The sequence below is a fragment of the Dermacentor albipictus genome, chromosome 4 (genome assembly GCF_038994185.2).
Source record: "Dermacentor albipictus isolate Rhodes 1998 colony chromosome 4, USDA_Dalb.pri_finalv2, whole genome shotgun sequence".
In the NCBI taxonomy this organism is placed as follows: Eukaryota; Metazoa; Arthropoda; class Arachnida; order Ixodida; family Ixodidae; genus Dermacentor; species Dermacentor albipictus.
In genome coordinates, this window is record NC_091824.1 from 52,646,119 (window position 1) to 52,666,730 (window position 20,612).

At 46.5% G+C, this 20,612-nt stretch overlaps 2 protein-coding genes across 23 annotated transcripts in view; one reads left to right on the forward strand and one right to left on the reverse strand.

Moving 5' to 3' along the window:
• The window catches only part of LOC135909148 (uncharacterized), a 758,332-nt gene that overhangs the window by 153,699 nt on the left and 584,021 nt on the right, over positions 1-20,612 (reverse strand). Inside the window, exon 1 of one of the 22 annotated variants that reach the window (XM_070536943.1) lies at positions 7,542-8,407. The exons of the other annotated variants lie outside the window; for them this stretch is intronic. Within the exon in view, the coding sequence (XP_070393044.1) occupies positions 7,542-7,582 (41 nt within the window). The 5' untranslated portion in view covers positions 7,583-8,407. Of the gene's footprint in view, positions 1-7,541; positions 8,408-20,612 lie in introns of those variants that run through there. 22 annotated transcript variants of the gene reach the window in all.
• Positions 6,109-8,836, forward strand: LOC135909149 (neuropeptide-like protein 31). Its single transcript, XM_065440986.2, has 2 exons — positions 6,109-6,265; positions 8,416-8,836. Exons 1-2 carry the CDS (start codon positions 6,254-6,256, stop codon positions 8,767-8,769), a joined length of 366 nt encoding a protein of 121 aa, XP_065297058.1. The 5' UTR covers positions 6,109-6,253; the 3' UTR covers positions 8,770-8,836.

Below are 20,612 nucleotides of genomic sequence, written 5' to 3' on the forward strand. Positions count from 1 at the left end.
CTCCGCACGCGTGGGTCCATCCAAAAATACCGACGGTTACGTTACTTCCTAATGCGAAATTAGAGCGCAGCAAATAAGCTGTTTCACCTTTTCGATAGATTGAGGCAAAGAAATCGAGCAACACATGTATGCGCTATCACAGAATTTTTTTTTATTTTTCAGACGTATTCCTTTAACAAAGACTCCACTAACAGTTCTTGACAGTCATGAAGGAAGCTTTGTGGTCGGAGAAATAGACTGATATATGTTCGACTTGGTACACCAATGCTTGATTCTCAAAGACGAGATCTATACAAGTGCCTCGCGAGGTTGTCACAGCCGTGGGACGCGTTACGAGCGAGAGGAACGGGATGTTCTCCCGCATAAGTGTTAGGAAATTGCTGTTTGTCTTTATGTCAACATTAAAGTCCCCCACTGCATTCGTGGTAATTTGCCTCGCTTACTGCTGGTTGCTCTCGACGGCGGCGATGAGCCTCCGCTTCGGCGGCGCGAACTGCAGGGTCTTCTCGGCGGCGGCGATGAGCTTCTGCTTCAGCCTCGCTTACTGCTGGTTGCTCTCGACGGCGGCGATGAGCCTCCGCTTCGGCGGCGCGAACGGCAGGGTCTTCTCGGCGGCGGCGCTTAGCCTCTGCTTCGGCGACGCGTACTCCTGGATCATCTCGACGGCGGCGACGGTAAGCTTCTGCTTCGGCGGCACGCACCTCTGGATTCTGACGGCGACGGCGCTGGGCCTCTGCTCTGGCAGCTCGTTTAGCAGCAGCAGCAGCAGCAGCAGCAGACGGAGGACTTCCATCGGTCGTCTCGCTCATGGCTCAGAAAGAACTGGCAGATAATTTCGCAGTGGCGAACGGCAGCGGCAATTTCGGCTCGGGCGGTGCACATATACAGATCCGCCGCCACCGATCTGGCTCTCTGATTGCCACCGCACAGGGCGAACGGCAGCGGCAATTTCGGCTAGGGCGGTGCACATATACAGATCCGCCGCCACCGATATGGCTCTCTGATTGCCACCGCACAGGGGTTGCATTGGAGGAGGAGCGAAGAAAGGAATTAAGTTCGAGCCGGCGCTTTGACAACCGGAGACTCGCAGGAAGAGGGGGGAGGGGGGCGGCGTGTACACCCAGCGGCAAACGATGGGGGCAGAAGCGCGCGCAGCAAGCGGACAACACTATAAAGGGAGGAGGGAAGAGATAGCAGCGACTGACTGATGCCGCTGACGCCGATAGTGAGTCAACCCCAGCTGCGGAGTTGGTTTCAGGGACAACGCCGCCGATGCCGACACAAACAATATGATACCCTCGCTTCCGCAGCGCTAAGAACCAGGTCTAGCCGTGGGAAGGTGGTCACGTATTCGTCGACGTGCCGGGGCCTACGTGAAATAACCGGCGCGTCGGCAACTGAAGAGCACCCTATCCGCCACACCGGAACGGGGGGGGGGGGACCCTTTCCTCCTCTTTCTGCATGGCGGTGACGGTGTTCTATGCAGTCACGTTATCTTGACTCTCTAGCGGCGTCAGCGGCATCCAGCGGTATCAGTCGGTCGCTGCTAGCGCTGGGGGGATGAAAGGGGGGCGGAGCTGGTTACGAGGCCGACGACAACGCCGACGACGACGCGAAACCCAGGAACGGACGCCAAAGAGCTGCGCTCTAAAATAGTGCAATGCCGGGCCGACTCGTGGCGGATGTGAAGCAGGCGTTTAGCGCTCCGCACACGTGCGTCCATCCCGAAGATAGTGCAATGCCGGAACCACCCACGGCGGAGGTGAAGCAGGCGATGAGCGCTCCGCACGCGTGGTTTCACTCCAAAGGTAGTGCAATGCCGGGTCCACCCACGGCGGAGGTGAAGCATGCGTTGAGCGCTCCGCACACGTGGGACCATCCCGAAGGTAGTGCAATGCCGGGCCGACCCGCGGTGGATGTGAAGCAGGCGTTTAGCGCTCCGCACACGTGGTTCCATCCCGAAGATAGTGCAATGCCGGGCCCTCCCGCGGCGGAGATGAAGCAGGCGTTGAGCGCTCCGCACGCGTGGGTCCATCCCGAAGGTAAGACAATACTGGGCCAACCTGCGGCGGAGGTGAAGCAGGCGTTGAGCTCTCCGCATACGTGGGTCCATCTCAAAGTTTTTGAAGAGCGCGTTCCAGGTTCCCGAGCCCACAGGGGTATGTGCCAAGCTTGGACCCTTCGTGCACTATCACGAGGATCGGCCCATATGATGATTTTTTCTGTTGAGAGGCGCCAAAAAAACAACGGAAGGTTTGTCATATACAGCGTTTGCTGTAACAGGCAGCAAAATGTCGACCGCCGAATAGATTGATGTGTCGGCGCTTGAGGAATGTATGTGAGGAGTGGTGGTGTGTGCGGGGAGGGGAGGGAGTATACCGCTTAATTTCGGGGAGAAGGCCGCCCACCCCCCGCCCCATGCTCTGGGCACGTGCCTGTTCTACTTGACCGGCGTAGCCCGTACTTAGCTCCCTAACAATGAGCCCGACATTAGCAAGTACATGGTCTGCAGTTGAATGGAGTTTTGTGAAAACAATCGGCAGCTCCGAAATGCATTACGCAACGTGTCCGTGAAGAAGCTTAACAGCAAGGTGAGAGCTTTACCAGTTACATAAAAGAAGCCATGAGCATATGGATGCGCGTGAAACCATTTTTAATGCATTATAATACAAGCAGACAGTATGAAACAGCTGGTCAAAGGAAGTGATCATGATATTTTCTTGATGTTGCTCACCAAAGACCCGCTAATCTTTCCTGAAAGTATGAATTTGTGGCAAACTTTTGAGAAATCACGCAAGCGAGGTGTTCTCGGGCGACGTCCGACTAATTATTACAAATAAGTAATTGGCTGAAGAATCATTCCTAGCTAGGCAGGGAGGGGGAACTCTCTAGGTTATCAAAGAAATTACCGTAAAATTGCATTACGTTTTTGTACATAAATCAAAATATTCAGGTAATATTTTTAATTATGGGGTTTTACGTTCCAAAACCACTTTCCGATTAAGAGGGAGACTCCGGAAGTTTAGACCCCTTGAGGTTCCTTAACGTGCACGTAAATATAGGTAAACGGGTGTTCTGGCATTTCGCCCCCATCGAAATGCGGCCACCACCCGCCGTGGTTGCTCAGTGGCTATGGTGTTGGGCTGCTGAGCACGAGGTCGCGGGATCGAATCCCGGCCACGGCGGCCGCATTTCGATGGGGGCGAAATCCGAAAATACCCGTGTACTTAGATTTAGGTGCACGTTAAAGAACCCCAGGTGGTCGAAATTTCCGGAGTCCTCCACTACGGCGTGCCTCATAATCAGAAAGTGGCTTTGGCACGTAAAACCCCATAATGAATGATGATGAAATGCAGCCACCGTGGCCAGAAATATAGAGGTATGAAAGTCCCCATAGCATGGGATAACTTTAGGATTACAGGTTTAAAACACCTTTTGAAAACACATTTTTGAAGGTGACTAAACTGATCAGGTCACTCACAGTTTTGCACTGATGAATTTATCGCCGTGCTGCATATTCTGCGTGCTGCCAAACTGCGCGACATTGGTGAAGAGCTTTTCTAGGCTACGAGGCGCGACATTCGCTGGAACAAGAATAATTGTTACCGCAGAGTCTCGAGAAGGTCAGCGTTCTAGAGACAAGTCGAAAAAATTATACTTGTCGTAGGGCAAAAACAAAAATTTGATTCATGATTGAAGAAAATTTCTTTCAATAAACACAACATGCGAAGATCGATCGGCATTGCGGGCACAACGATCAAATGCACGCTCCCCGCAGCGGATATGTCGGCTTCACCAGTTTGCAAAACTAAACGTGCTAATGCATCTATAATTGTTCAAGCGAAACCATTTACAACGTACCTGGGGCGATACAATTGATGAGAGGCTTGCATGTCGTGTCACTATGTGAAACTTTTTGCATGCGCCAACAGGGTGGCAAGGTTCGTTTCGCTACATTTTTAAAGCGAAGTGTTCACTGCTTCTTCAGTGACCTCCCCCGCAACGCTATCTGTGAATGATGGCATCGGTCCTGCACAAGTCGCCAGTACCAGACATTGTGCAAACCGACGTTGGATATTGTACTAACGGATTCTGGATCGGGTGGTAGGTGAAGTACCTATGCACGGACGTCATCTTCGACACAAGCATGTCATCATTCCGCTTTCGTAATTTCATTGCCTATTTTACTGTGCACATTCCTTTTTTTTCTTTTACAGCATCATCACTCTTCCACTGTCTTCACTCTGTTGTCATCACTCCGTTGTCCTTTCTTCGTCATTACGCCGCCATCGTCCCTCTTTCGTCATCTTGCTGTCGTGGTCATTCTTCGTCATCAAACATTTGTCGTCATGCATTTGCGGTCAGGCTATCGTGATGATGTCAGTAGGGTCCTTCAATCGTAGTACTGCCACCACGCCATGCCATCGTCAGCCTAGTGTCATCATGCCGTCGTCGACCCGTCGTCGTTGCCATTCCCTCGTCGTATTCTCATCGTACCCTCAAGCCGTCAGTCCTCCTTCGGTATTCGAACATCGTCATGCCATCATCACCATTGCGTCGCTGTTATAGAGCCGTCGCCATGCCGTCATTCTTGTTTTATCACCGCCACTTCTGTGCCGTCATCCCATTGTCAGCATGCCTTCGCCGCCAAGCCATTATCGTCATTGCGCCGTCGTCACGCTGTAGCGGTGGTTTCGTCATCGTCAGTCCTTCGTTGCCATGCGCGGGGTTCACGTGTACACAAATTCCGTGTGTGGGACATTCCAATAAGGAATGAGTAGGCTTTCGTAAAAGCCACCCCTAACCAGAGGCGGCACAGTAAAGTTGTATCACAAGCACCACAAGCTTATGTTGGGGTAAGCACATCCCGATCAGAATGTGCACAGCATGGCCTCATGTACTGTACGTCGTGTAATCCCGCGCACGAAAATCTTCCATGCCTTCAACCTGTGCATGTGGGACCACACCGCTCGAAGACCTGCGCTTGTCTCTGTTCTCTGTCTCTGTTCCTGCTGCGGTATGTCCGCTACGTCCAGAAAACTATGGTACACGCCACCAGTTCAGCGCCGTTGGGCGCCGCTTTCACAGGTGAGTACACGACTCGCACTAGAGTCTATGATAAAGTTCTTTTTTTCCTGCTATACTTGCAAACGGTCACTCCATAGGAATAGCATTCTTAGCAAACACCAATGAAAGCTTCTCTGAAACCGATTCATACCGTAGGGGTGATCCGCACAGTTTTTTTTAACCTTTCAGCTAAGTATTTTTTGCTGATGTGGCTCGTACAATTTACGTGCGTGAAAAGTGCAAGAAACATCTCATCGACGTGCAACAGGGGCACACAGTCTGAATTTTTTAATTTGTTACAGCGATGTAATATGCGTCAAAAACAGTGATAAGCTGCATTGGCGCTTTGCCCTCAGAAGTAGACCGTTACAGGATCCACACCCTGTAAAACTTGACGACGACGGTAGCGTTTATGTGTGCTATCGGTTGGCCTTTCCTGTACCTAACGGGAATCTTTCCTCTGCTTCACTTTTTCTCGTGTTTGCTAGCACTATCACTGATCACCAAACTATCAGCAATCCGCGGATTCGCTAAAACACAGCCACCGTTTGGAAAATTGCGCGTACCGTGATATTGTGCGAGCGCACCCAACTCAAGGTAAGCACCACCTCCCTGCACTTTAGTTGAGTAAGCGGAAGCAAAGGGTAGTATTGTTCATCAAAACTGTCTTAGATCGCTAACAATTGAGACAGCAAGAATGGCCGTCAATGCTAAGCTGCGGAGAAACTCCGTATCGATCACCATCACATTCCTCAGGATGGCCGGCAACGGGAGCAACAATGGCCTATATTTACAGGCCACCTTGAACGACTGGGTCGCTTAAAACACTGACACCCGAAGGCAGCGTGTAGAGTGAAACGTTCGGGCGAGCTTTTAAGGGGCGGGCCACGGGGCAGATGAAGGAAAGCGAAAAAAAAAAACATAGAAAGTGTTTCGAGGCAAGGTTACCGTCAATTCTCGACAATGAGCCCAACCATTGGAACACGACCGGTCGGCTTCTTGCCGGTGCTCTTGTGGGTTGCCAGAAAGGTGAAAACGGTTCCGGATATTGGCCCGGCCCATGAGCGGCACGTGAACGTCAGAGGCGAAGCTCGGGTATAAAAGAGAACCACCCCTGATCCGGGGCACCCGCAGTGTCCGCTCCTTCCGATCTTTGCACGAGGAGAGTCGCCGTACACCGCCCAACATGAAAGTAGTGGTAAGCTGCATTCAATTTTTGCTTGATCACATCCCGCCATTAAGAAGCTGCCCTCCTCCCTCGATTTCGCATACCATTGAACTTGCTTACCACAAATCAACACGTCTCTGTACGGTACTCTTAAAAGCAAGTGTGCGTCGTTTACTGTAGAACATTTATTCGAACAATACTCTAGGCAAATGTGAAGTTAGCCTGCATTTGAGGCGCCAGTTCATCCAGTGTGTAATTAGGCTATAGGCAATGCCCTGTTGGCGTCCATGTGACGCTGAGGATTCTTATATTATCATTTATAATGTAATGTTTCTTCGCAAGCGTGTTGCGTGACAAAACTGGTTTCTTTGCGTGCGGTGAATGTTTATTACTACATGTTATTTAGATTTACCGACATGGATATTCGGAAGTGTCGTGATCCACTGATGCGCTGGAAATTGTGTAGCGAAATAAAAACCTTCCAAACTTAATACTCTTCTGTACGCCCAGAAAACTTTGTGCGATTGGTACGCAATACGACAGCATCACGAAGAACAATAAAAGAAGGTGTTCGATGCTCATTCGATGGAACCGCCCCATATTCTAGACGAGGCCGTCTACTTCCAATAACTTTCGACGAGGACTGAATGATTATAGCGTCAAATATTATAATTCTATCTTTCAGGTAATTCCCCTAGAGCATGGTGGTGTAACGCTCGCTATTTATTTCTTAAGAACAGGTCTCTGGCGCTTGCGTTCGCGACTGTACAGCCACGACGGCGTGGTGAAGATTGTCGATGTCACGGGCTTTATTTGCCGAGGTGACTGCCTACACGAGCGACCGCTGCTTTCACGCACCCTAATATTATTAACTTCCAGGAAATTTCATGTAATAAGGTTTGAGAAATGGTTGTAGGGTGTGCATGCTCAATCCACTATCCGGTAAAGCCAATAGGGACTACCCATCACACTTCGGTAGCAAACACAGTTCGATGATAACAAACGCTGCTGTGAACGTCTCAGCCAAATTTTGCAGTCGTGCGCGATGAGTGGATCTCGCAAGCGGAGCGCGTAGTCACTTTTTTCTCAAACGCTCTCTTTTTAAAAGAAGCCTGCTCCTCACGCTTGTCTGAGCGCTTTATTTCGTAATATAGCCGACTCCCATCCACGGTTGCACATCAGTCAAGAAATTTGTTCGAATCAGTGCGCTTCGCCTACTGTTACTGTGTATATTGGTTCAGGCAGTTTAACAAACAAGCGGAAGCAAACGAAAATTTCCTTTCAAATTTCGATAATAATCACGTACCACCGGTAGAAGCCGACTCTCATCTGCTCACGCTCGGCCATGGCCGCCAACGTTGGAATTCAACTTAGGCCACCCTGCTTGTCGGTGTCGCAGCCGTCAGGCTTCGCCAATTTCGACAACACTTGAACACTCAACTAGCCTCGAACCTCGCGAAAGTTAAGGTAAGACAACACGCACGCTTAGCAGCTGCGTGCTTACTCATGGTTAGACGCCTCGCGAGATTTCGCTTCGTAATCAGCTATTGATAGCGCTTCAAAGTGCGCAAGGTGGATGCGGATACAATCCATCGGTCAAGTTGGTGCAGGACAAAGCCGAGGTCTGCTCTGCGTAGCACAGCCAGGCAGGATCACATGAGCGTGAGCACGCACTCTAGCCCTGTCGTGCACAGAGCAAACACTGCAGTTGCATGCAGCTGCAATCTGCTACGCAGCGTAGATTTCGCGGCCGCCGATGTGTGCCGCGACGAGCCCACATGCTAAACGCACTGCGGTCCGCTGATGACGGTCGCGTTTGACGCGTTGTCTGTGCCAGAATAGGAAATACCGGAGTCTACGGGAACGTCCAAAAGGAAATTTAAACTACGCACCAACGTGACGTTCAATAGGCAGAGCATTGTCGGCACACCCCATTCCGCGTAGAACTTCGCAGTGCAAATCATTGAAGGAGCAGAAGCATCGCGAACGGGATGTTTGATTGCCAATAACTACGCTTCTGCTGAACGCATCGAATGACGTTTTTGCGGTAAAGCATTTCCTAAATAGCCCAATTAAATTTCAAATGCGTCTCTCGACTTTGGCATCTTTTTGGTCTCTTTAGGCATGTTTGGGGTAAGCTGCATGCTTCCCTTCGCGTAACGTGACATTCTTTCCCGCAGCTCGCACTCGCTGTTCTGTGCATGGCAGTTGCCGTCTCCTATGCTGGCTACGGCTATGGCCTCGGACACTACGGTGGCTATGGTGGCCACGGCGGATATGGCGGCTATGGTGGTTATGGTGGCTACGGAGGATATGGTGGATACGGACACGGTGGTTACGGTGGTTACGGCCGTGGCTACGGAGGCTATGGCGGTTACGGAGGCTACGGCCACGGATACGGCGGCCACGGCCACGGGCACGGAGGCTATGGTCATGGATACGGATTCAAAAAGATAATCTATGGCCATGGATACGGCCACGGCGGTTACGGCCACGGAGGATATGGAGGCTACGGTCACGGTTACTACGGCTGAGATTCAATTGCTTTCATTGTGAGTGCTCCGTCTTAATAAAAAAATGTCTGCCCTCTCCCTTCAAAAAGTCTTTTCTGTCCGTTGAATCAATGTTTCTCTTTTTTTTTCATTTTCACACCATTTATTTTCAGTTTTTTTCAAGAGGTTGCGGGGGAAAAGGTGCGGCAGCTTCAAAGCCTAGTAGTAGCAACACCGCTATGCATAATAAAGGCCAACTTTGATACCACGCAATAACAGTAATAGTGCAATGACATGGTGGCGCCTTTGTACAAAAATGCTAGAATGAAGTAGCTCTTGTCAAATTCTCGACAATGGAGGCGGTAACAATAACAGGCAACCATGTACCACGACAACAATGCGCGCTAAGACTGGCAATAACATTTGTTAATTGCTACTGTGTTAACGTTAATTTGTGTTAACGAAGCGGTGTAGCGAATACGACTAAAATGGTGCATTACTTAAGAACAGTTCCATTAGACATGAGACAAAGTTAGTTGATACTAAATTACTGAACTCAACGCCAGACGGCTTCATTTTCTTTCGATGACGTGCTCTTTCTACCATTGCTCTGGGCCGATCTTGATGCGATCAGAAACAGTGCTGGCTACGAAACATCAAGTGATCTTAACTACAGTGCCATCCGAACTAATGTATCGGCGAAACCACCCTTAAACAGGCGCCATACATTGCTTATTCGGATAATATCCTATGGCCGTCATATAAAGCTGGCTGCAAGTACTGTTACACATCCAGTAAATATGCACATGCCCATCATGTAATTAAATCTGCCACTGTCGCTGCATGTTTTTAAGGGGATTTCCTTCAATCCGCCACGCAGAGTGTGATGATAATTACGGTAGCAATACCTTTACTACAGTTATTGGTACCATAATTATCATAACACTGAACTAGTGCCCTGATGAGTACCAAAGTCACACTGTACTTGACTGTGTGCCTGTGTAGAGCCAAAATGCCATATATATTTGTTCGAAAGAAGAGAAAGAATTGCAGGAACACCGCAGAAATATCAGTGGAACGTAAGTGACGGGATAAGAACAAGCTTAAGTGGATCAAGAAAAGTTTGAAACATTGTCCAAAATAATACAAATAGTGGTCTGCCTTAACAATTACATGAAATACTTGTCAGTATTAAGACAGAACCAAATTATCGACATTCACTTTCATGCAAACGAAACGCGCCGTGATAGCGCACGACTCACTACAATACCTGTCATGCGGAGAAAGTTAACAAAATAGCGTAAAAAAGTGAAGTAATTGTAAATTAAATGTTTTGAGGGAGTTGGTTGCTTTGCCCTGCGTTTTCACTGCTTCAGGCGCTGTGATAAACTAAATTGTGGAGCTGTATAGTTAAATTTTACGGAGTTTGTGACTTCAGCTGTACTAAACTAGGGTTTTGTTTATTCATATAGCCACTTGTCCTCCTTTGTTCGGTTATCTTTAAAAGTGATCATGTCTTTGCCTCTAGCCTGCACTTTTCCGGAGGCAGCTGCTGGATACAATCCTGCACGATAAGCCATTCCCGAAGATTGTTAAAATGGAGGCAGCGAGGGCAGCGGTTCATTTAGGCTGACGAAAGTTCAGGACGATCAGCAAAACAAGAACAAGGTGAAAGCAGAAGCCACCGTTTCGACAAGTGGAGTTGTCTTCTTCAAAGCGACGTACGCTTTCCTCGCCACAGTATATATAGGTGGGGTTCTTCTAAAGGGGAGAGAGTGTAAAGCGGGTGGGTGCGGCAACGAGCGAAGGTGTGTTAACGGCGAGGGGGTAGAATCGACAATAAAGGAGTGCTGTGCACAAGGCCAGTGACACGGCCACCTGTCACTCACGTGTCAACGCCTGTGTGTCAGCCGGCGTGTCAACGGCATGCACAGCAGGCCTCTATTACCTGTTTCGCTGGTGGTAGCGAGCTATCGTGTCTCTGAAAGATATAATAGAAGGAGTGGCAGAAACCGGTGCTCATGAAAAAAAAGAGAAAACAAATTAAAACAAAGCATTGAAATAGAATAAATAAATAAATAAATAAAAGAAAAATATGGCAATAAAAAACTATAAAGAAACCAAGCTAAGTATTGTTGCCTATAGCTTGAAATTTAGCACAGCGAATACATTCTAAAATACCCTTTGAAATGTTTATACCTAGTGGTAGCATTGAGCTTATGGATGAAGTATGATTCTCTGTATTTTCTTTCTCCTTCAGAACGGTCATTTGAATGTAAGATATAGAGTTTAAGTTCATCAATGTTATGACCTGGTTGGTTGAAATGCTCGGCCACGGATTTGGGAAGCTTTTTAGCTGTCTCCGCGCGATGTCCGTTTATTCTGACGTTCACTGATTGTCCCGTTTCACGAATATATTGTTTCTTACAGAAAGGACATTCAAGCATACAAATCACATCCGAACTTGTACAAGTGAGGTTGGGTTTGACTTCGTGTGCATAAGTATTTGCGGTACCTTTAATTTCTATGTCACTTTGAAGGTGCCCGCAGGTGTTGCGCCTGGGGCGACAACATGTTTTTATTACGGGGGAATGATGTTGGCTGACTTTTGCGATTGCAGCCAAGAGAAGCTCAGCGCGATTACATCGGCAACGAAGAGAAATGACCATACTCCAACAGTGCCAGGGCAAGGTCCAGTGTCAGTGTTAGAAAATCGGTGATTACCTGTTGTGGGATCTAGTAATGCCAATCCAGATGACCAATGCGGATTCGTGCAGAGGAAGACGGATTGTTGCGTGCATCTTGTGGAATGGTGTAGAATAATGGAACTGCCTCGATAGTCCTAACAGAGAGTAAAGAGAGCGCATATCCTGCATTGCAACGTATTGAGTGTCAGAAGAAAGTGCAAGGTACGACTTCCCAGAACTTCTAGAATCGTGCTGAATATACCGAATCAGTAAATGCTTGCTATTTTGCGAGCGAAAATTATCACGTTGGTCTATGAGCACTGAAAGTGGGGTCATTATCTTCGGACCATTTGGAAAACGAAAACAGGTCAAACTGCACAATGCGACAGTCAGTAACAGTATAAATTTCATTAAAAATGTTGATGTCATTGGCATATACAAGGAAGGAAAAACTTTAGATAGCCTGAAAGAGCGTAGGTTAGGACGTGTTGGTTCATAACTGAGGCGCTGTGTCCGCGTCTTGCCACTGTCCTTCGCTCTTTTTGTGCGCTAAAAAACCTCGTTTAGATAGCCCCCCCGCCCCCCCTTCTCGAAAGAAAAACGCTATTAATAAAGCTTTTAAAATGTGTGACCCTAATACTGTTCCTTGATCAATGGCGCTTGTTGCCATGTAAAAGGAGGACGTTTCGACATCAACTTTAACAACGTGATATATCGACAAGATAACTGCGCGAGAAATTGACAACTCACGAGTCAACGTGAAAGCCCGTAGGCGGCACCAGAAGCAGTGAGCGGCTGACTACATCTTAAGCAATGCTGAGGTCCCAACAAATGCTGCCAACTTGCCCCTTTTAAGTGCCGGCGCGGAGACCTGCGTCATGAAACATGCAAGCTTTGGGATCGTGGAGCGGCAAGAAAGAAATTCATGCTGATTCTCGGTCAATGGGTTTTTCATAGTAAATGACATTATGTTGTGAAGAGCAAGCTCGACTATATAGAAGAGAAATCGGGCCATAATTCGAGGCATCAGTTTTACAGCAAGATTTAAATACAGGAGAAACATAAGCAGTTCTCCACATATGAGGGAGAGTGGAAGTATTCAGCGAGTTATTAAATGTAGGTGTCAATACTCGGAAAAATACACTGCGTCCAACTTCTAAAAATTGCTAATGGGATGCCATCAGACCTGCGGGATAGTGGAGGCTTCAAGCGCCTAAGGCAATCACTGAAGAACTTATCACCAAAGAACACAGCACTAGGTGCCAAAACTGTCGCGTGCTGCTTACTGACTCCAGTTTTAAAACCTGACGTTTTACTCATATGCAACAATGAGAAAAAGGGCCGCAAAAACAGTGCGTGACTGCTTTGACGTCTACTCCGCTAGAGTCGAGTAGGCAAAAAGCCGTCTCCATGTTGGATGGAGCACTTGCGGATATACCTAAAGCTTTCCACCGGCCGGTCAGATGCGCTCTTTTCTAATAACTCAAATATGATTCGGGATTCTGCTTATAGAGGCGTTTGTAGAGAGCCCGAATAAAAGGGAAATTTTTTTCCTCCACTGATGAGGCAAAGGACTTGAATGATTTCCAGTGCACGTGATCGTTATACTTTAGGGTCATTATAAGATCATATGAGGACCAGTGAAGATATTGAGAGCCTATAAGTCTGTACTGGGCGAGGTAATTACGCGTGCTGCTCTAAACAAGCTCTGTAAATTGATCTACCTGTTCATGAATATTGGTTTCGTCTGTGACCAGCGACCAATCGGTGGTGGAGAAAAAAATCATGAAAACCAAAACGATCACCTCGCTAAAAAATGAAGCAAGCGAACTCGTTAGTGCCACTCGAGGAGCTACGCTTGAGGGTTGACACAGGCAGTAATCTGTAGTGACGGATCTAACTTATCTGGACGAAAAAAGGAAATGTGAGAACGAGAGACATCTAAAACTTGAACATTCCAGAGGCCAAGGTCTAAAACGTTGCCGCAGGAATTCGCGATCAAGTTACGCTGTTGGAGCAAACAGAAGCAGAGAACGTTCAATAACAGGCTGCACTTGTCCTCTGTGAAATTAATGTAATCAGAATATCCGAGTGTGCTCCAATTATTTCCAGGTCTATTGAAATCACCTAGAATATTTATTCTTTGCTTGCGATCACAATATATCACACCTTCAGTAGAAAATATGAAAGGGAAATATTCGGCGGTACATAGAAAGATCCAGTTAACAAAGTTTCACGGCGCGATAGATGTTTTTCTAGCCGTATCGACTCGCGCATACGTTCTACGTTGCTCTGCCGAACACTCCTCTTCAAACAGTCAACAGCAAAGAGTACCCAACCACTTATATTTTTTTTAAACCTAGAGAAGTCCTATTCAGAAGAGTTGTAGTGTGGTCGAACGTCTAAAGGGGAAATTTTACAGCAGACCGAAGTTTAGGAAATTACCAAAATAGGAAAAGAAGACGAAATGCCATTGGACAAAAATTAGGGGCCTTAGTGCTAAGTCTACCAGCGTTTTGGTAAAAGATGTCCACATTACACACCACTTTCATCCTTGGCGTTATCACGGAAGCATGAAACATGCTTTTCTCTAGCACTCCACGGAAGAGCTTGAAATGACATATTACTGTTGACATTGACGGGTCTTTAGGGCACCTAACGGCGTCATCACAAACGTCCACACGAAAAGAAGAGTCATATTTCATATTACGTCGCGGGCAGAAGTGGGAAAAGATATTCAAGGCCTTTAACTGCTTCTACAGCTCTGAAGAGAGTGATCCTGTGCTCATCTTAGAAACGGAAATAGCCTTAGGTCTTTGCGTTTGATGATCAGTCGATAGTGTCGCTGTCTGCAGGTATCGAACCGAGGCAGGTCCTTGTTTTTTGTGTAGTGTCGGGGGCTTTCCTAAGGGAGAAAGCGAGAGTAGATGGGGAAATCGGCTGCCAGTTGTTCAGCTGTGCGTTTAAGTACATCCGGTTGCGTTGAGACAAAGTAGAGGAAGTAGCAAAACTAGAATTTCCGGATTGGACTGGCGTCGTCCCAGGCGGGGCAGCTGCACTTCGCGCCAGTTCATCGTGTGCAACGAACCTCTGCTCACAGCAGCAGCAACAACAACAGCAGCAACAACAACAACAACAACAACAACAACAACAACAACAGCAACAACAACAACAACAACAACAACAATAATAATAATAATAATAATAATAATAATAATTTGGACAATTACTGTAGATGGGGTATGTTCCTTACCAGACCGACACACACCGCAATAATCATTTTAATCTCTTATTTTTTACCAAGACAGGTGCAAGTACTAATTCTATTCTTCACACTTTGGACCTCCTCTAGACCAACGGAGTATGTGGACGCTTCCTCAGTCACGAGGTAGGCATATGTCATCGACAGTTGCTTTCTGTTTTCCTTTGTTGTTATTGTCGTCGTCGTTGCTATTGTTGTTGTTGTTGTTGTTGTTGTCGCCGCACTCCTCTTGCAAGTCATTTCGCGGGCGTTCCTAGCAGCATGCACATGCGCTTCTAAGACAGACACCTCTAATCACCTTTAGGCTTGTGAATGATCACTGGTTGCTCAGCAAACAGTCATATTCCGCTAACTGGCCACCCCGGGCACACCAACCGGTTCTGGCTACCACCCTAGATTTACGGCATGGTGGCGGCCACGGTCCGGAACACTTCCAATGCTAAGCCCTCTTTGACTGTATCAGAAGGCTGTTAATTTAACAACTTTGATGGAGACAATCACATAAAAAATGTTCCAGTGCACAATGAAAACAGCGTTTGTCGAATAATTCGTCTTCCCATGAAGTTGTTTAATTTGACCCCAAAACTCAGTGAGCAAACCTTATTACCTTACCCCTCCATCTGGTTCTAGGTTGGCATCCCCACTGCGGGGACTCGAACCTGCAACCACACGGCGAACAGCAGAATGCGATAGATTCCGACGCCACGTAGGGTATTTCATACTGCAAATGTCCTGATCATATATGTGCATTAAAATGTATCCGATCCCTTCTCCACCCTAAAAGAAAAGTGTAATGAATACAACCGCAGCACCTTCGTTGAGCAATGTTGAACACGCAGGATGAGCGTTAACACACAACTTCGCGTCTTTCGACCTCGTCTTATCCATGATGATTCGCACTTATGGAAATCTCACGAGAGCACGTAAGAGAAATGTGTCTCGCGCGACAGGTTGATATTCCGGACAAATTAAGGAAGCCGAAACTCTTCCCATTCATTTCTTTCTATCTATGCGGCAGTTAGTTGAGGTTCCTGGTTGTAACTACAGTCAGAAAAAAGAGCTGGTGTTAAGTAGTTTTTAATAGTTTGCAGACGTTGCAATCGGATGACTGTGTTTTTTTTTTCACTTTTAACGCTAGCACCATTTACGTCAGTGCAACGTGGTGCTGAAAAATTGGGTTATCCTCAACACATCTGAACGCTCCACCAATCCGCTGTCCTCCTCTCTAATGGTGACATGATAATGATGATTTATTGGCATCCCCTATAAAACGGGCTGGTGAGAAATAGTCACTTAGTCTGCTTGAGTTAATGAGAGATTCTACAGCTTTTCTTTCTCTCCCCCTCTCTCTCTCTACACAAAATTTTCATTTTTTGTTTTTGCAATTGTATATATATTTGCTGAATATTTCTTCCCTTGCTCAACACTTCTCCATCTGCATTGTACCACTTCCAATGCCTGTAACGGATACGGTCGTATCAATCTCTTCCTTGGCTATTTTTTGCACCAATACACTGAACCTATGTTGCTTATCGCGACTGTTGACCGGTTGATGCTTCCGTCCACTTTAAATCCAGGTGCTTCTGGAAGGTGTACGTTACCTACGGGTTTCACTGGGTGAATCTCTTCGGATCGCATCAGGATGAGCTAAATGGTCTACGCAGTTTTGGTGCAGCATACACATGCATCATCTAGTTGCGAATATTTACTCCTGTATGTTTTGTCCTAAGGCAACGAGCTCGAACCTCAAGTAGCAAGATAGTGGCCTTTCAATTATCGTACACATTTTTTTCTTTCTAATTTCTTCTCATTCTCCTAAATATACATGGTCTTTTTTTTCATTCTTTGCATCCATTTCAGTGTGTCTGTTTCTTTCACTTTCTTTTGATGATTTCTGGTTATCTATTTAAGCTTTCAATTACACTGTACTTGTTTTCTAGCTTTCTTGACATCTTCCTCCATGCTGTGCATGCTTTTCAGTTACAGATACTTGTTCGCTTTAGCCACCCATTTATTCTGATCCCCTCACCTGAGTCTTTTATCAAAACTCATTTTGTTCTGCGCTTCTCTGACTTGTGCTTTTACTGTGGGCCTCCGAAGACAACCGGTGTACCTTTCTACAGCATTTACAGCACCGATACAGCACCGATCTACAGTACCCATACAGCATTTGTAAACTTTAGCGTGGGCAAAATTACTCCTTTCTAAATTCCAGGCACTACCTGATACTTATTGAGGCCTCAAAGTGCTCTGTACTTCATTATTGCTGCATTCCGTTTCTCCTTTATTTTCAAATTATCTTGGTGGGTGGTCGAGTAAGACTTTCATTCGTTTATGTATACACCGATGTATATTTATTTTATTTATTTCTCAATACTGCAGGCCAGATTGGTCCAAGCAGGAGCGGCATGAAAACACAAATCATAACAGCACGCACATGGAAAAAAAAGAGTACATTGCATGTGACATACAACAGAATCAAAAATTAAAATATGAAAGAGCAGAAACGAAAACAATGAACATTGAAATTTCTCATAGGAAAATTGTTTCCTTTCTACTGAAGAGACAAAGTTTGAAGGGTCTGTTCCACGTCAGGAGAGCGAAAAACCGATTGAGGAAGCGCGTTCCAAACAGCTATTGTTTGGGGGAAGAAACTGTGCTGAAATGAGTTTGTTTTAGCAAATATAGGCTGTAATGAGTGTTCGCTAAAATATAGGCTCCTTCGAGTAGTGGAGTACCTTAGATATGATGGGGGAGCAATGCTAAGCTTTCCTGCCAATATTTTATAAAAGAAAGAAATGCGCTTCAGTTTTCTACGTGTACTAAGCTACGGGATATTACTGCCCTTGATAAGTTGTGTTGCGGAGTCTGACCTTCTGTATTTAGGAAAAACGAAACGTACTGCCTTTCTCTGAACGAGCTCCAATTGATAGGTGTCTTTCTTTGTGTGGGGGTCCCAAATTACAGACGAGTATTCAAATTTGGGCCTGAGGAATGTTTTATAAGGCAAGAGCTTAATATGGCTAGGAGTATGTTTCAATTTTCGTCTCAAGAAACAGAGCTTCGAGAACGCAGTTGAACAGATCTCAGATATATTAGTGCCCCAGGTTAATCGGTTGTTGAGAGTTATTCCTAGGTATCTATATTGTGAGACCTCGCTAATATAACTATTGTGAAGGATATTGCTTGACTGTGGGTATTACTTGTTCTTGAACTGGCACGACGTAATTACTCGTCCCTTCATTGAAGATCACAATTCCCCTAGTCGCTCTGTTGAACTTAAAGTAGAGATTTGTCGCTGCATTTCCATATATTTTTGCAAGTGTCTGTAAATCTCTTGCACTGTCCCATAGTAGCACTATGTCGACCATATACATCAGTTCGGGGACCTTATGTTGCACCATTTGTTCATTACACATCTAGAATAAAGCGAACCCTAAATAACTGTTTTCCAGTCGGGTTTCTATGTTCTAGATAACGAATGACCAACAATTGAGACATGGGACATGCTTGCTTCAGCCCTTGGTGGATTGTCATCAATTAGTTACAATTTCAGCCTTCCCATAAGATTTGTGCTCGGTTGTCTCCATATATCTCCGTCAGCATCTCCACGAAATCGTCATCTATGCCTTCATTTTTGAGAATATGCCATAACGATTCCCTGTCTACGTTCTCTTAGCATCCCTTAATATCTTGAAATTCTATACATATATGTCTATGCAGAGTTAGCACACTTCCGTGGGATGTACACTTACGTGGTTTTCCCTTTCCAGTCTAACATTTTTTTTTGCCCTGCCTGTCTCGTAGCATGCTTCAACGCTTCAAGTTCGGCTTGTACACGTCCGATGAGTTGCTTTACAGCATAACTTCGGAACAAAATGGAGGAAATATGCGCAACCCTGCTCCCCTTGGAAGCATATACAGGGGCACTGCTCTGTCAAGTGGGAGAATTACTTCGAGTGGAGGACCGTCTGATAATACGGATGCAAGCTACAGGTTCCCCTCAAGCCCAACAATGCTGGCTTTACGTTCAACAATTGACAGTGGAAGGTGCATTAAAGAAAAACTGGAGGTGGTTGCGCTAAATACTTCATGTGAAGAGCTATTGCGGCGCCTGCGCAGTGTTCTCCGTGGCACGCAGCCCTACGGTATTGCTAAGAAGTTTCTCTGCAATTCGTTCACGTTCCGTCCGAAATTCCCAGTAAAAAAATTTGATACCGTCCTTCAGATATGAGACCTTTATGCATATTTTAAAAACCAGTATGATATTTTATGCGGCCAAAAGACGCCCCATGGGCGAGAAATTCGTTACATGCTGCCTAAAGCCTTATCCTATACTTTGTTTACACTATACTATACTGTATCCTATACCTCTGTACTTTCTTTCCGTCACCAGTTCTCCACTTTACAGAATGTACAGGAACCCTTTCCTGTCTATTCTTAGAGCTGTGCCAAACGTTCCGTGCAGCGCACAGGGCGCCACGCATTGGAGAGAACGGATCAGCACGAAAACAAGTTTCACATATCCACAGCTGTTTGACATCCGTTGCCTCTAGGACGACGAAGCTTGCGGAATTGTAAAAAAATAAAACAATTCTGGGCTTTGACGTGCCCAAACCACCCACTAGTTAACAGGCAGGCCGTAGTGGCAGGATTACGGAGTCGTTTTGGCTATTTGGAGTTCTTTAAGGGGAACCCAACGCGCGGTGGGAGTGCGTTTTTGCATTCCGCGCCGTCGAAATGAGGCCAACGGGGCTAGTAGTCAAACCTGCGGCCTCGTGCTTAGCAGTACAACGCCGTAACCACGAGGTTAGTATTTATTGCGAAGCATTGTTCTTTGAGTGGAGCTTCCTTATTGCGGGCAGCGGGGCGTCTCGCCGTTGCAGTGGGCCGATCCTGGGTGTAGCGCAGGCTATCTAACTTTTTCGGCGAGCAGGCCCCAGTGACAGTGTTGTCTCATATATTGTGCCACAGAGGCCACTGGGCACGTGCCAGTGAATTCAAGTTTGCTTTCAGTATTATATCTTGCCACTGCAAACATTCTTACTAAAGTATAAGCACTACACGATATAGTCTCACATTTGTGTTCGCTACGCAGCACTTACGTTGTTCATACGACCCTTTTCTACAAATCATGGTGATTCGCATTACGTAGACGTCAGCTATGGCTCACCTCTTAGGCCACTTTTCTCTCGTTTTTTTTTTCTTGAACTTTATGCTCCCTTTGTGTGTTAATGAAACCCCAGGACATGTCACCCGAATGGGTTAGTAGTGGAGGAAAACAACTTATATTGGCGTCCGTACAAGTGTGTTTTGCGGGCATATTTGACTGAAAAGAGAGAGGTAAACGGGATGGGAAAGGCAGGCAGGTTAACCTAAGGAGATTCTGATTTACTACCCTGCACTGGTGGAAGTGGAATGGGAAACAAAAGGCGGAAAGAATAGGGGAGAGATAAAGCAAAGGCTCTAAAAATGCCTAACTTTTGGCACAGCTAGTGGAAGTCACAGTCTAAATTGGCAATCGTGCTTGTGCCCTGTTGATAGTGGGCCCGCTTGTTTTAGATGAGACATTATGCACTAAGGTAAAAAAAATAGACCCTGCCCCCCCCCCCCCCCCCCCGTACTGACGGCACCCGAGATGGCACTGCTCCGTTCGATCTCGCCGCACTCGTAGATTGTTGGGCCTCCTGCGCTTGCCTCCAACTGCTGCCCTTTCGCTGGATGTGGGAACGGACACTTTCCGCAGAAGTCACAGTGATTGGACCTGCCTCTACCTTGCTTTCCGAGTCTCTTCATGCCAGTTTTGTAGGTGCGCGTCAAACATGGGGGGAAATGGGTCTAATACCCCATCAAGCGTGGAATTTTTGCAACATAGTGCACAGTTATCGACCTTACAATTCCTGATGAACACAAGTTTGAGTTTCACAATTTATTTC